Source organism: Lontra canadensis, unplaced genomic scaffold (assembly GCF_010015895.1).
Source record: "Lontra canadensis isolate GAN:19392208 unplaced genomic scaffold, GSC_riverotter_1.0 scaffold106, whole genome shotgun sequence".
Lineage (NCBI taxonomy): Eukaryota > Metazoa > Chordata > Mammalia > Carnivora > Mustelidae > Lontra > Lontra canadensis.
Window position 1 is genome coordinate 2520245 of NW_022631100.1, and position 16303 is coordinate 2536547.

At 59.4% G+C, this 16303-nt stretch overlaps 1 protein-coding gene across 2 annotated transcripts in view; it reads right to left on the reverse strand.

Annotated features, from left to right (window-relative positions):
- Positions 1–8564: 8564 nt before the first annotated feature.
- Positions 8565–16303, reverse strand: part of ITPKB (inositol-trisphosphate 3-kinase B) — an 85814-nt gene continuing 78075 nt past the window's right edge. The window contains exons 4-7 of one of the 2 annotated variants that reach the window (XM_032838830.1): positions 15053–15257; positions 13777–13878; positions 12410–12481; positions 8565–10454 (exon numbers count right to left, since the gene is read on the reverse strand). In XM_032838830.1, coding sequence (XP_032694721.1) covers positions 10239–10454; positions 12410–12481; positions 13777–13878; positions 15053–15257 — 595 coding nt within the window. In that variant the 3' untranslated portion in view covers positions 8565–10238. The remainder of the gene's footprint in view (positions 10455–12409; positions 12482–13776; positions 13879–15052; positions 15258–16303) is intronic. The other variant, XM_032838829.1, reaches the window with a different exon arrangement.

Below are 16303 nucleotides of genomic sequence, written 5' to 3' on the forward strand. Positions count from 1 at the left end.
GTTAAAAAAAGTCGTTGAAATAAAAGTGTATTTGTTGGCTGAAAATTACTTTCTAAATGGACGGCAGCTCTTCTGACGAACTACAAAATCTCAGGAGCATGGCGCCCTCTACCGTCCACCTTTTCTGTGAAATCCTCCACCATCTTCCAGGTAAATGGTCACAAATTTCCATGAAAGTCCCCCAAGACCGGGGCTCCCCACCTTCTCCCCACAGTCCTCTGCAGGATGTGAAGAACTCTCAGAGACACGTTGCCTGGGCCATGCCCTACTTTACAGCCACTTGTACTTGTTAGTCCCCGCAGATCTCGCCAGAACTCAGGACAGAGGGTAAGACAGGGGTGTGGGAAGTGCTCTCTGTCCCCCTCAGGACAATCAGCCCGTCTGCCATCCACCTCCCCTTCTCTTCTGCTCAGGAAACACCTGTGGCCCTTTCCACCACCACTCAGGAGGCCTGGCTTCCAGACGTGTCCTATTCTGATGGGGGAATCCCAGCGTACACATTTTGGTTGTCAAGGAGTGTGTGTGTGTGTAGGGGTGCAGCATGGAGGGTCAGCACCCCGCACGCTGGGGATGAGGAAAGGGGCCTGCGAGCTGGCTGAGCAGGAGTGTGGGAGGATATGGGGAGAACACTGGAGTGGCTGGACCCCACTCCTTCCTTACACAGGCACAGAGTTCTGATCCGAAAGCATGCCGGTGGAGAACAGTTTGAAGACACAGAAAATGATAACTAAGAGAGAAAGGAAAACGGCTCGCAGGACTCTGAAGTTGACTCTGTCACTGAATAGGCTACTGTGAGCACTGTCCCACTCGGGCTCCCGGGGACTCGCTCTGGGACTCCAGGCTGCCCATCCGTCCTCCCCCAACCTTCCCGTGGGGCTGTCCCCTCTAGCTGGCTGGCAGTTGGGAGCTAAGCTCTCCTGCCCCAGCCCCCGCCCCAGCCTACAGCGGCTCAGACTGGGTGTCCCCAGGTGTCCCTCCCCCCCATACAGCCATAGCCAGCACAGAGGGGTACTCACAAACCCCTTCACACCCTTGCAGCCCACGGCCTGGCCTTGTGCTCCTCTGGCCAAGCCTCCTCACTGAGTCTCACCCTCCCCCAGGCTGTTGGGGGCCAGGGGGTTCCCCCCACATGCCCTCTACTCGTGGCCTGCTGGGAGAGCCTTTGAGGACAGCTGCATGCCCCACCCTGGCACCCTGGTCTGTGGGGGGGGCCCTGTTCACCCCTCCAGACTCACATCCTCAGGGACACCACACGGAGCCTCCTCTGACCACCTGCAGCGATGGCAGACCCTGCGTCCTACTAGTGCCTGCAGCATGTGATTCCCTCCACCCCCCAGCCCTTCTGGATAATTTTGGATAAATTGATCTTGGGGGACACCTCCTCTGCAAAGCCTCTCTGAAGGGTCCTTGTCCCTCTTGGGGGTCAGGTGCCCTGCCCGGTGCTGCCACCCCCAACGTGACCCTCTTCCCAGTGCTGGGCACAAGCCCACTCACTGGTCCACCCACACCAGCCTCACACTGGGGCTCTGATCCCGACTCTGGTTCTGCCAGCAGCATGACCTTGCTCCTGTCTCTGAATTTACACCACACAGGTAATGGCACCAACCATATGCACACCCCCCAGTGGTGAGGGCTGGGAGGTACGGTGTGTGTGCTGGCTGTCGGGGACTCCGATGTCATTGCCAAGGCCACTGTGTCCCTGCAGGACCGAGACACCACAGTCTGGGGGTAGCCAAGAAGGTGAGGGAAATTCTGGGGGATGTTCTGGGGGCATTTCTGGGGGGCCTGGGCAAGTCCGCAGAACGACCTCTCCCGTGAATGAGCTCCCGCCCCTCTTCCTTTCCTCCGGAGGGCTGTCCTGCTCAAGGCTGTCCAGAAGGGGGCCCTTTCCCCCACAGCCGCGCAGCCGCCTCCGTGGGCGGCAGGCCTGACTTCCCTCCAGCACGTGTGCTCAGAAAGCATGACTAAAATTGGGCACTTGTTTTCCATTGAAGTAAAACAGGGTTGCTGCTGACAGCAAATTGTCCCAGTGAGATACTGTTTGCCCATGATTTGCAGAAACTATTTTTAAAATAACCCAAATACGTGTCGCCACATTGAAAACCACAGAGCTGAGCGATGCACTCCCCCCACCCCCACAGCCCCAAACCTCTCTTTACTCATTCACAAGTTTGGAAGGTTCGGGATGGAAGGTGGAGCTGGAAACAGTCTGCCATGTTAGTGCACAACAGGGGCGGGGGCTGCCTTGTGTCCCGTCCCCCCTCCCCACCTCCACCCCATTCTCGTGCAGTGGTACTGTGTCTGGAGCAGAGCTGGCCACGTGAGGGTGTAGTGGAGCACCCTGCTCAGACGGGTGGGGGCCCCTGCATGAGCTGGCCGTTGCAGAGCTTGCCCTTGGCCTTGGGCAATCAGTAGGAAGCCTGGAACGGGCCCTCCCTAGAAACCAACCTGCCAGACCTTGAGCTTGGACATCCAGCTTCCAGAACTGTGAGAAAATAAATTTGTGCTGGGGGAAGCGCTTCCCATCTCATGTTTTTACTGTCAGTATTATATCAGACTAGTTTTTTTCTTGTTGAAAAAAACCCAGAACTGCAAGCCTTCACATCCAGCTGAGGTGTGAAATCTCTCTTCCTGCTGGGTTTTCTGCTCCCGCCTCCCTGCTCGGGCCCATCTGTGCCTGGCGCACGAATGACCAGGGGCTGGCCTCAGCCGTGGTGGCAAAGAGAGAAAGGACATGCATGCACATGTGTCTTGGTGTCTGTGAGAACAGGATGCAGCTTCTGTCTTTCACTGGAAGGGCGTGTGAGCTGGCCTGCAAACTGGCAGTCCGTGGGGGTGTCAGGGGACAATAATGACTCTGTATGTCTGTGTACAAGGGTCTCTGGGGGAAGGGAGGCTGCGGGGGGGCTGTGCTCACTTACAGGTCACCTGGAGTCTAGAATAGACAGCGCTTCCCAGAGAGCTCCTGAGCCAGGCCGTCATACCCCCAGCTCAAATCCTCTGGGGATGGTGGAATTCCGGGTCCTGCCTGTTGTGGGGGCCAGAGTCAGAGCCTGGGCTCTGCAGCTCAGCCCTCACCCCCCTGAGGGCCATGCTCGGGACCAACATGGCCTGGGCCTTGTCAGGTTTCTAGTCACCAGGACCCATGGCTTGACCACAGGCCACTCCCAAAATCCTGCGATGCAGCCGTGTGCCTGCACCAACCCTGCTGCTTGGTGGGGAGACTCAGTTGCATGGGGTCGTGGAAAAGGCTTGAGTCAGTCGCTTACCAGCTGTGTGTTCTTAAATAAGTTCCTCACCCTCTCTGTGTCTCTGCTTTCTCATGTACAAATGGGGTTAAAGCAGCTCCAGAGTTCTTATAAAAATTGCACTAACAGTCATGAATCCCTTAGCATGGTGCCAGGTAGGGAGTCATTCTTTCCATGGCTGTGGTCGGCGTGAGGTAGGGATTGGAGGACTTTCCCTTAAAAGGGCAGACAGTGAGTATTTCAGGCTCTGCGTCCACGGAATGCCTCGGACACCTACTCAGCTCTGATGTTGTGGTGTGAAAGCAGCTGTAGACAGTACATTAAAAAGTGCATGGCTATTTCCAATAAAGATTTATTTACAAAAATAGGTGGGCCGTAGTTCTAAGGTGATGCCTTTCAGAAGTCTGGATCATTAGGGGAGGGGGAAAAGGGGGACAGCTGCCAAGCTGGCCTCTGATGACAGAGACGCCCTTGCAGGGAGGGGTTGGGGAGTGTTCCCCTAGCAGGAAGGGCTGTGACAAATCAAGCATTCTTTTTTTTTTTTTTTTAAGATTTTATTTATTTATTTGACAGAGAGAGCACAAGCAGGCAGAGTGGCAGGCAGAGGGAGAGGGAGAAGCAGGCTCCCCACCAAGCAAGGAGCCTGATGCGGGACTTGATCCCAGGAGCCCGGGATCATGACCTGAGCCGAACAAAGCTGCTTGACTGACTGAGCCACCCGGGTGTCCCAAACCAAGCATTCTTAAGTCAGGCCTGCCCACCACCTGGGGATCTATCCAGGGGCTGGTGGGGGAAGGGAGTGTCCAGGAGTCCCTGAATTCCTATATAACTTTGTGTGTATGCTTATGGGCATTTTTCTGGGAAAAGGGTTCATTGCTTCCTTTAAATTACCTGAGGCATATCATATCTGTGATCCCCAAAGGTGAGAAACCACCGTGTTAAGCCAAGCGACCCCCCCACACTTCAGTGAAGAACCTCAGTGACCTTGGAGCCCTGCCATGGCTCAGAGACAGGCTTGGGTCTCCTGGCTCCCCTCCCCCAACCCAGCAGGCTTCCCACCAACTACCGGTTTTCAAGCTGGTTCTGGGAGGCTTTCTTGGGGGTCCCTGGTCTGAAGACAGCCCGGGCACGCCCCTGCCAACCCTAGGCAGACCCGCAGGGAGCTTGCTTATTTCCAGTTTCTCGTTCCTCCCCAGACTTCGCAGGTTGATGAGACCCCAACTTCCTGTCCAACTGGGTAAGGGGGTGAGATCATCAGTCAGGGAAGTGCAAGGGACAGAATGGAGGACTGGCCAGTGGGGGCAGGATGGGCATTGCCCTCTGGTGTTCACTGGAAAAGCCTGGTCAACCTTGGTTCCCAGAGCACCCCAGACCAGAGGAGCCCAGCAAAGGCCTGTGTTGTTCCCATGGTTAGGGCCTCGGCTGCTGCCTCACCATCACTGCGCTGACCCACACGGGCACCCGAGTAGCAGTGCCGCCCACCTGAGATGAGGTCCTGTGGACAGGTTAGCCAGTGGGAGGCAGAGCTGGGGGCGCTGGGAGAGTGGCTTACGCTTGCTGATTCTGCCCCTTGCTTTGTCCCAACCTTGTTCCACACACCACCCTCCACCCCCCACCATGCCGAGCCCCTTGGGATCGCTCTCCCTGATAAAAGCCAGCTTTTACCTGGTTTCTAGGGAACCCAGGTTGAGCTGGTTGGTGCCAGAGGAGACGTGGAAAAGCAATAGGGTGACTGGCCATCAGGTTTCCTAGGGCTCGGGATGGTCCTAGCACAACTGCTCATCGTAGACAGTAGAACCTTGGAGTGGGAGTTGGAAGTTGGCTTGCCTGTGGCTCTGAATGCAATGGGGCCCCATTGCTGGTGGAAGTAAGAGGGTGGTATCCCCATATCCATGGCTCTCCTCTGACATTAATGGGAATGAGGTGCCGGGGGAGGGGAGGTGTGGGCAGGCCTTTGGTCCCTGTGGCGTCTTGTCTATGACTTAGTTCTGGAAGGGACTGCACTTCCCACTACAGCTGCAAGGGGCAGTCTTCTCAGGTCTGTGCAGATGCTGCTGTCCAAAATGCCGCTGGAGATGCCACCAGGGCCCTCTGCTTACGGAGTCCATGAAATAAGAGTTTTGACCCAAATCCCCTTCCCAGAGAGCCCAGTAGGTCCACAGAGCCACCTATGGTTGGTGCCCTGGTTCCCAGGAACATCACTGGGCTGGGTTTACCTGATGGGGCACAGACCTTCGATCCTCACCCGAGGAGAACAGACACAGACTCACACTTTCCAGGAATCCTGGTGAGAACCACCACAACAAGAGGGAGAGGAGCCCCACCCCCTCCCCTGCCCTGCTGGAGTGCCTTGTCCCCCCACCCCCATCCCAGACTACTGGGGGACCCATGGGCAGCAGACCCTGAGCTCTCTCTGGGTCAGCAGGCAGCCTGGCCAGGGGAGTTTGTCCGAAGCAGGAAGAAAGACCCAAGACCCCATTAAGTGAGCGAGGACAACTCTTTCCCCCCACAGTGGATGTCCACGTGTCCTGGCAGTGCCTAGGCTCCCCTCCACCCCTCCGCCACAGCCTGGGGTCCTTTTTCTAGGGCTGGACCTCTGGGGGATGTGGGGTCCGCTCCAGGTTGGCAGGAGGAGGGGGGCAGAAGCTGAGAGGGCCCGGATGCCCCTGGTCCCACTGATGACTGTGCTGGAGGAGACCAGGCTTCGAAGTCCTGGCTCAGGAAGAGTGGCAGGCCTGGGACACAGGTGTGTGGGGTTTCACATTGGAGGGGCTGGGGTGGGGGGGCGATCACCAAGCCCTGGGGGGGGGTGCCGCAGAGGACAGAGCTGAGAGTAGAAGGGGGGACTGACGCTCACGCCTTCCAGCAAGCATTTGCGGGGTGTTCTGCTGACCAGTCAGGGCAATGACAAGGTCTAGATTAAGACCCAGAGAAGGGAGGGCCGCAGGGGCCGCAAACCCAGGGACCAGGGAGCCCACGCCAGCCAACCGTGAGTCTTTCTGCAGAAGGAAGGGCATCCACGCATCTGACCACGGTGGTCACCGACAGTGCTCAAGGTCCCCGTCAGCAGACATTGGCTAAGCACTTGTCTTGGGCCCGGCGAGACGCTGAAGAAACACCAGTCCCCAGGGGTAAGCCCCCATCTTCAGGGTGACATCCCTCTGGTGTGGACACAGTCTAAATCTCACGGGCGGCTGCCACCATTAAGGTGAGGGTGGGACCGTTGCTGTGGGAGACGGTGGCTGGGGTGTCTCACTCTTGCCCGGGGCCCTCACCCCTCTCCAAGGGGCCAACATTGGAGCCAAGACTACTTCTTTCTGTTCAGGTTCTCCAGGAAGCAACCTGGAGGAGAGGCTTATTTCTACTGCTTTCTGAGAGCAAGCAGCCCTTGCAGTGAGAAGTGACAGGGTAGGCCAGGGAGGGCCAAGCCCCGTGCTGAGAGCCTGGGACCCAGGCAGGGCAAAGACAGGACAGGCTCTCTGCCTGAGAATGCTCGCCAGGCAGGAGCAAGAGAGAATGGAGTCTGCAACCAGGCAGAGTCTTGATCCAAATCTCTGCTCCCCATTTATTGTCCAGGTCCCTTGTTTGGCCTCAGTTTCCCCCTCTGTAAAACAGACTGCAGAGCAATGTTGGTGGAGGTGAACTGGGATCAAAGGGGACCACAGAGGCGAGCAGCCAGCTCCCCACCTTGCACAGAGCTCGTCTCCACATGCAATGGCCTCCCCGTGGTCCCCTGGGCTGTGGGGTGGGAGATGATCCCTTCTTGTGGTCATTCTGTGTCCTCAATGACTAACTACGCAAAGGTTTTGTGGACAAGGCTGAAAAGACTGGATCTGAAGCCTGTTTAAATCGTTTGCAGATCGAAATGTTACCCAATCTGAGCCCCATTCCTGGGGGGATTCTTGGGGCCCCAGCGCGATCTTCCAGTTTCCAAAGAACGCAGTGCCCCACCCACCCCGAGGCGCTTCTCCAAGGCTCTGGGCGGAAAGGACCGCAAGGAGGCCAGTACTGTGGTGTCTCGGGCCTTTATTCAGGAAGGTACAGAGTGACGCGGTCTGTTCGACAGGCACTGCGCAGGTGGGTGGCTTGTAACAGTTTTCTCCAAGGTGTCACGGAGAAAGGGGTGCAGAGGGAAGGAGAACCCTCTGGGGAGTTGTCTCCTCTAGGAGAAAGGCACTGGGGATGGGCAGGGAACCCCTGGCCTCTTCCCAAACCGGCGGCCTGGGTTCTCTACACATGGGGGAGGTGTAGGGGACGTGGTGGACTGGATGCGGGCAAACTCAAAGCTAGATACAGCGAACAGCGGAAAGAGTCCATGGGCGGGGCGGGGGGGGGCAGTGCGGTGTCCGGGCTCTTTCCACCGAGTGGGAAAAGAAGTTCAGGAAGAAGGCACAGCTTTAAAGGACACACAGAATCCAGCCTCCCAGTCTTAGTGTTTTGTGCAATTAAAAAAACCGGAAAAAATAAATATAACTTAAAAACTTCTTACACGACACTAAAGGCAAGAGAAATCTTCCGCGAACACGTGAAGCATGCTGCTCTCCGAGAACACCCCCCTCCCCCACCCGGGGCACCGCGAGGACCCGGCAGGAAGGACGCCCCTGCACCTGTGCGCATGCGCCTCGCTTGCCCCGCCCTCCCAGCACCTGCGCGGCCAGAATCCGAGGTGTCCCTGTGGGGACCAGGGCTGGGCAGGGAAGGGTTCCGGGAAATTCCACTCAGGATCCATCTACTCCTTTAGGACAAGGAGGAGGCAGGGAAGGGGGCACGCCAGTTGGAGAGAAGAGGTGCGGGAGAGGAGAGCTATTTAGTACATACAGAACCCCAAGCCCTAAGGAAGAGAATAACACCGCAAAGATACCACTTTCGCTGATAGAACGTGCCCCAAAGCAACCTGTAGCCGGCTTATCTGCACAGACCTCCTCTGATAAACACATCCCTTGTATTTCAGCACATCGTTCGCAAACAATTGGTGCGTGTTTAAAGTGCTTGGAAATTTTGTTCTCTTAAGTAGCTCAAGCTGGTCCCCTGCACTTCCTGTTCAGAGCATTCATTTGCTTTAGCAAACTTTCTACATAGATCGAGGGAGGGCGACTTCTGGCCAGCCCACAGAGCTGGGATCTGGAATCTGGAGTTCTGAAAGGATGATATCCCTCCCCCAGCAGACTGCCAAGGCACAGACCACCAGGCCCCTTCTGAGCCACAGGTGACTCCAGCTCCAGAGGGAGGCCCAGAACTGGCTGTGGTGCTCCTGCCTTCAGAGGGTCACATGCTGTCACGAGACCTCTTGCACTCAGCTGGGGGGGTGTGTGTCTGACTTTTAGCATACCCCACATGGGAGCTCACCACTGTTTTCAACAAAAGCCAGGAAGTTTAAAAGGGATTTCCTTTAAAAAAAAAAAATCTGCACTTAAACATCCTCCTGCGACCCGCCCTCCACCCCCACCAACCGTCACTCACCCAGCACGAAAAGGGGAAATGCTGGTGTCCTAGGGGGAGATCGGAGGTCCCTCCAGAGACCCTGGGGTGACAGGCGGCAGCCCAGGAAACTTCTGGACTGGTCCCTCTGGAGGAACTGACCCCAGAACCTGCTGCCTGTCAAGAGCTCAATTCTGGGCCCTCCTGTACCTCCATGGGCGAAGGAGGGCACCTGGGGAGCGCAGCTCTGCATGGCCAGAGAGCTGATAGTTTTGTTCTTACAAAGTCAGGCCAATTTTACATTCTTCTCCATAAGAGAGACGTAACTTGCTTGAAAGTTAAAACACAGTTTAGGGGCTCCTCAGTCATGTTCAAGCAACCTGGAGACTCCAGTGAGAGATGCCACCCTGTCTCCCATCCCCTATGCTGGGGGTTGCCCGCACCACATTTGGGAAATGTAGGTCTAACCCCTTCAGGCACTAAGAGTTACTTTAGTGGGGAGGGGAGGCCAGTAAGCCAGGAAACTGCTTCCTCCCTGCCCAGCACTGCCCCAGAGCCTGCCTGAACTTTCTGGGGGCCTGATCTCATAAAAGAAGCCCAGGAAGATGGTGCGGGTGTGTATGTGAAGGGATGTACAGGGAGTGTGCTCTGTAGGTTCTGTCTTCTCCCTCCGGGGCTGGTTGTGTCCCAGCCCGCCCCACCTGGGACCCCTGACCTTGCTACTGCAAGGCAGGGAGCTGGAGGCACAAGTGGCTCTGGGGGGGGTTAGGGGACAGCCCTGGAAGCTCAGGTGTGTGGAGTGTCCTCTGAACTCAGAGGATGAGAATCATATGGAAGAATACAGCTCCTGCCTGCCCCCTCCTGCGAAGGCCTGGGTGGGAGAACATCTCCTGACTCCCAGGTATGGCCCAAAGCTGGAGGATTTCAATACCAGATGGGTGGGGTGCCTATAGAAGGCCAACACCATCTGTGCGCGCCCCTGGGCTGTTAATGGCCGACACGCAGTTCCCAGTGGCTTGGTGCCCCAAGACCAGCAGCCCGCAGCCAGGCACCTGCCCAAGCCCAGATTCTTACAACGTCCCCCCATCCCCGCCCCCAGCAGGGGGAGGATGGCACACACACCGGCTGAGCTTGGCAGTGGCACTGACCGCACTGGCCACCAGGGGGCAGCAGGCCTCCGCAGGTGACCCATCCAGAGGCTGCACCTGGCTCCTGGGTTAGTAACCCACCAGTGAGTGCCACGGCTACCTGAGTCTGCTTCCAGACCTCAACCCACCAGAGCTGCCCTCCAGGCTGCCAAGCCCGGGTCTGGGCATTCCTCTTCTGCTGGGAGATCCTACGCACAGACAGATGTAGAAACCCCAGCTCCAAGCCCTTCATGAGGAAAGTGACCAGAAAAATCTCTCATCTGCTCTTGGAACTCTCCATCTCATCTCTACAAAGTGTCTTGTAGTGCAGTTCGGGAGGGTCGGCTCTGGGGCTCACACCCTGATAGACGCAAAGGGAAGTGAAAGGAGAAAGGAAGCGGAGGAGTAGGAAGGGACGGGGTGGAGATGCGGGTGCCGTGGGGCCTCAGGCGAGTGGATCGTCCTGGCACATTTCCGTCAGGATGTCGATGAGGTTGTTCAGGCCCGAGAGGTAGCCATCCTCCCGGTTCCCCTCTTGCCAAGGCACGTTGTGCTGCAGGGTCTGGCCCTCGGGAAGGGGCGTGGTTTTCCCGAAGTCAATCATCCACACCTTGGCCTGCTCCTTCTGGTCATGGATGAAGAGAAGCGAGCTGCCGATGACCTGGGGGGAGAGGGCAGCGAATGGGGAACTGGGGAGGGCAGCGCTGGAGCCCCCAGAGCTCGCCCCCTGCAGCCAGAGTGCTGAGGAGTCCAGAGCTCGAAGCCCTATCCCACCCGGCAGAGCCCACCCAGGGTGGCAGAGCAGGGGGCAAAGGACGCCGGCCACCGGGACAGCCACCACCTTCCGTGTGGGCGGCGTCAGGGAGAACCTCTGGGGTGGCAGACCCTCGCCCCCACTATTCAGACCACGGCTAAAGCTTGGGGTCTCACCCTGCAATTCCTACCTCCTGATGGACCTGCCCAGTGCACACATAGCCACCCAGGAGGGTGGCAGGGAGGCCCAGACCACCCCCATTCCAGTAGCATGACCCAGGCAAAGCCTGAGCAGAGAGGCCCAGCAGGGCCTCTGGGGCTGGTCTCTGCTATGGCCCCGCTCTGACAACCGACAACCGACAACCGTGGGCACCAAGGAGACCTACCCTGCCCCCCACCCCCGCCACTCCCCCGCCCCCGCTCTGGGCCAGGTCAGAGCAATTGCATGGAGTGAGGCACTTTCCCAAATACAAATCCATCCCCCACACCCTCCCCCAGGTCACTGTGTGGGGCGAAGGAAGTAAGAGAGTCTGGGGAGAGGGTGCGGGGTCCTTATAGTTCCCAGGACCCGGGCAGTGTGGTGCGGTCCCTCGGCCCAGTCGGCAGGTCCTGGGGTTCTGAGGCCCACGCACGGCCCGTGCCCTCTGGAGCAGGCAAGCCGGCTGAGGGGAAGGGAGGCTCCAGTGGGGCCGCACAAAGACCTTTTACCGAGCTGGGGATCCAGAGGCCCTGGGAGGGGCAGAGGGCTTGCACACCCAGGGCCTCAGTGTGGAGAAGGGGAGGAAAGGGCAACCTGGGGATGGCTAGGCCAGGGGCAGCTGCTCAGGGCAGAGCCCACCCTGTCTGCCCTCTGGGCACCCCAGTCCCTCCTCACGGGCAGTCCTACCCAGGCACCTGCCAGAGTCACCACGTGGGACAGGTGCACCCTGACCGAAGGACAAGTTAGGGATAAAATTGCAGGGCAAGCTGGGCTGTGTGCTTGGAAGCAGGGCCAGGCGTGTCACCTGCACCAAGATGCTGTGAGGCCTGGCAGGGCCTGCCCACCGCCCCCCCCCAGCCCCCTGGGGAAGCTCCCACTGCCCGGGGTCCTGGGACCACCCATTTCCTGTTCCACCTGCTGCCCCCACTGCCCTCTCTGTGGGCCGGGCTCAGGCTTAGGCTCAGGCTCAGGCTCAAGCTGAGGCTCCCTCCGTACAAGACCTTTCTGGAAGGAGCTGCAAGGCTGTGGGGAGCGTGGGGTGCCTGCTTCGCCACGGCAGTAACCGTTTCCGGGAAGCGGCATGCACAGGCGTGTGCATGTGGACATGTGTGCGTGCACACTCCAGGGGCCAGAGGCCTGGCATCTCTGACCCCACGGTCCTGCAGACCCCCCCAGGGAACCCTGTCTCGGGTGTCTGGGTTCCCTGGCTGCTGCCCCCGCAGACACACAGATGTGGAAGCAGGAACAGGTGGAAAGGTCCAGCCGGGCTCCCAGGGTGGTGCCCAAAGTTCTCTGGTGGTGATGGGTGGCTCCTTCGGCAGCTCTGGGGGCTCTGCCCTGAGACCTGGGGGCCTGTGGGATGGAAGTCTCGGGAGCCAGGTGGGGCAGGAAGCAGTGGGAGGATGGATGACCATGGCCCTGAGGCAGGACAGCCCTGCGTGGTCTGTCCAGGGAGCCTGGGGCAGACATGTGTGGATGGGGCTCCTGGCGGAAGCGAGTGGCCTGGTCCCGGGCAGCCTGCCTCTCTGGCTGTGTGGTCCTAATATTTGCCCTCGGGTTTCCAGAACAAGCAGGTCCATGAGCGTGGGAGGTGTGCTCACCACTCAGGTGGGCAGACCCAAAGGTTGTAGCCACAACCCAGAGAAGGAAAGCCCGGTATTTACCTCGTGGCATTTGAAGAAGGGAGAAACTTCTAGAGTGGCCCGAATGTCTTTCAGCCGGTCCCGGTAGGCGATCTGGGGACGGAAAATGGCCAGAGTTCTAAACACTTGGGGGTGGAGTGGCTTTTTGCCGGGTGTCAGAGTGGAAGGGGCCTTCCGCCCTGAGCATTTATTCCAAGCCCCAGGCCCAGGCGAGGCAGGCAGCCCGACTCCTGGTGCCATGCTTTGTCCATCCACACTCCTTTGGGAGTGGGAGGGTTGGGAGGGGAGGCCCCTGCTGAGCCGTGCAGCCCCTACGAGCTCTCACACAGTGTGACATTCATTCTGGAAGGCCAATAGTGTGGAGGCAGCCTCCAAACAGCCTGGCCACCATGGGGCCTTCCAGAACACAGACCTCGTGCCCGTGACCCTCCGAAGGGAAAGTGGGGAGCCTCTGCTAGGGGCCTCTCCGTGCAGCCCTCGGATGGGGACAGAGCTGCGCCGGCCTCTGGGGACTGCGGGGAAGCCCACTGTATGCAGGCTCCCACATCCCTCGATGCCCTCCTGCAGAAGGCCACTGCCCAGGCTTGGCACCACCAAGAGTGGGGCATGCGCTCTGTGGCAGGCAAACAGGGGGCTCGGGCCGTGGAGGAGTTTGGGGGTGCACCCCATGCCCGAAGCCTCCTTGTCAGGGGCTCAGGGAAGCCTATCCGGCCTGCAAAGGAGGGAGACCCTAGAGTCCAGCCAGCTTGGAGTCTGCTCAGAGATAATGCTGTCCGTGTCCACCCTGCTCAGAAGGAACCTGTCCCTGGGGGCTCCAGGGCCCATGTCCCCAAAGCACCTGGGTCTGTCCCAGGGCACCTTTCCCGTGGGGTGCGGATGTTCAGTACACCCTACTTCTATCTGGAGGGTCAAGGTCCTAACCCCAGAGGTCAGAGCCATATGTCTAGCTTGTCTACTACTGCAGTGGCCTGCACGTGAGTTCCCACTCTGTGCTTTTCTAGCTGGGCCTTTGACCCTCTCACAGTCCCTCACCTGTGAAGTGGGGACAAGAAAGTCTCCCCGCCCCAGGGGACTGCCCTGCGGATCTGGTGAGCCCACGATCATTGGCAGGCACTGAGACTATAGTGACAGCAATCCTCTCATGGGAGGGAACTGTCCCCAATGCCGTTAGGGGATGGCAAGGGAGAGAGTGAGCCCACTGAGTGCCTCCAGTGACCCTCAAATGGGGCTGGCAACCGAGTCAACTTCCTTTGTACCTGCCCAGCAGGAGTTTGGGGCCGGCGTGTGGGTCTGGTGGCCCGGCTCAGTCCAGGGCTAGGCAAGCCTAGGGGGCCATGGGTGGTCCCTGTGCAGCCAGCCCCTCCCAGGGGGGTGGGGGGCTGACTTACCAGGATGTTGCGGTTCCCCTTTGTGAACTCTCTGAAGGCCTCGGTGACCTGCTCCCTCGTTTTGGTCTTCTTGAAGTCCCGGTTCACGGAGCCGTCTTCTTTCTGAGAAGGACAAGGACGCCCCCCAGGGGTGTCAGCAGAGGGCCCGGGGGCTGGCAGGGCGCTCACCCACCTGGCAGCCCAAAGATGCCAGGCAGCTCACGGGGCTATGGAGACCCCATGGCGCCCAGGTGCTGGGGAGGGAGGCAGGCGCCCGCACTATCACAGGGTCAGAGGAGGCCTGGGGTGTGCAGGCCAGGGATGGAGGGGTGGGGCCGTGGGCAGCAGGGGCTGGATGATAAGGACGGGTCTCCACTTCACCCGGGGCTTTGCCCTCGGAACCCGAGTGCCCGCGGGTCCCTGCTGTCCATACGGAAGACAGGGGCTCCCAACCCCAAGGTCAGCTAGGTTCCCTTTGTAATGTGAGATCCTTTATCACAGGTTCCCTGGAGGCCAAGATGCTGTCTCTGCTCCCTGGCCCACCCCAGACAAGAGATGGCTCCCTCTTCTTATTCTGGCACTATGTCTGTTCCAGGCTGTTCCAGGGAAGCACACGGAGCTCAGCTCCCCCAGGAGGAGCTCTGCTCTTGGGGACAAAGGCTGAGGAAGGATGGCTCCACGCGGAGTCACCACACTTGGGGGGGTCTGTGCACCATCAGGCCAGTTAATGCAACGTGGTCGCCTTGGAAAGGTTAAGCAGGACGCTGGGGTGGAGGGACAGACAGCCAGGTGGACGGCCCATCTCTGGGGAACCCTTTCCTGGAGCAGGGGAGGGGTGAGGCAGGGAAGGTGCTGGTGGGAACGCTGGCCGGGCAGTGACCAGAGGTCAGAACATCCAGCTGGAGAGGGAGAGGTGAGGGATTGGGGGGTCATTTCACACAGATAAGGAGAGAAAAATGAGCACTACGGGGAGGGGGACGAGCATGAAATTTGTAGCCAGTCCGAGGGCTAGTTGCAGAAAGGAAAGAAAATGCTTGTTTCAGAGGACAGGGGGAAGGGCGAGTGGCTTTCTCACCCCAGAGCAGTGCCCAGGGGACGCTCTGCAGAGGTGCTCGCTGCCGTCAGGCAGCTGGCAGGCTGGGGGCTCCCAACGAGCCAACCCCAACGCTGGGGCCCAGAGTGGGCTGAGGGTGGAAACCCAGCAGGGCTGTGGGGACCACGGCCTGTGCACTTGTGACCCCACGGGGGCATGCTGGAACCCCTATCCCCTCCTCAGCCAGGCGCCTGCAGGCCTCACCTTGATGCCCTCGATCCTAAAGCCGAGGGTGGCGGTGGAGCTGATGGTCTCCCTCCACTGCATGTACCGCGGCTTGGTCACAGCCCGCTGGGCCTTCTCCTCCTCAGTTGGGGCGTCAGGGTCCACCTCGATCATCTTCTGGTACATGTCCTTGCGGAGGCTGGGCTTCTTCCGGGCCTTGGTGAGCTCCTCTTCCAGGTAGGTCCTGCGTGGCGAGGGGGGTGATGAGGACCGCTGGTCAGACTGCAGCTCCAGCCTCGCCCGAGGGCAGCTCTCAGCTTAGCCCAGGCAGGTTGCCCAGAGGGACACACATGCACTCAGGTTGGGAGACCAGGGCTGCCTAGGGAATGGGGTACCCCACGCCAGCCTCACTGGGGAAGCCTGGAGGAACCCAAGGTCCCACCCTTCTAGGAAGGGTTTAGATGTCCTTGGCTCTCTCAACCCCCTCCTGAGTACAAAGGCCAGGCCAGAAGGTGGCCTCTGAAAGGCCCACAGTGGGGGAGGGGGAAGCCCATGGCCGGTACGGGGAGCCTGGGGGCCCCATGGCCAGTGTTGTATCACAGATGTACTGGCTCAGCCTGCCTCGCCCGCCCGTGCCCCCTCACACTGGAGCCCCCAGCCCGATGGGCCCCAGAAAACGTGGCCAACGCCTGCACATTGCCCTGCCATCTGCATGTGCGGGCTGGGCCTGCCGGCTCAACTGGCAGGGGTCCCCAGAACCTGGTGGGGTAATGGCAGCGGGGGCAGGACTGGCTGAATCCCTCACCAGCCCCCCCCGCCAGACTGAGGTGGACAGCCACCCCCACTGCACACGTAGGCATACGCAGATGCACCCCTACCCCCCAGTCACACCCCTCTCCCCCGCCCCCGGCTCCATGGCTGCCTGCGAGCCTTCCTGAAACGGAAGTCACAGCGCTGAGCTGCCGCGAGGGAGGTTTTCTGCGCGGGGCCCCTTGTGGGTGGGGGCTGCCCACAAGGTGGGCGGCTGTGACCAAGGTCCGGCCCCCCCACCCCTGGGGTCCCAGGCCCTCCTCGGCCACTGCCCGTCACATCTGCTCCGAGCAGGACCAGAACAGATGGCACATCCACTTGTGAGGTCTTTGAAGGATAAGGTTTCAGAAACCACTGTATCAGATACAAGAAAAGATCAAGTCCCCGGGTGTGAACATGGGCCTGGTCATTAAATGGCCTTCCGTTGTGCACACAGCCCATACATGTACTCTCACACACATAACGCATGTGTGCACACTC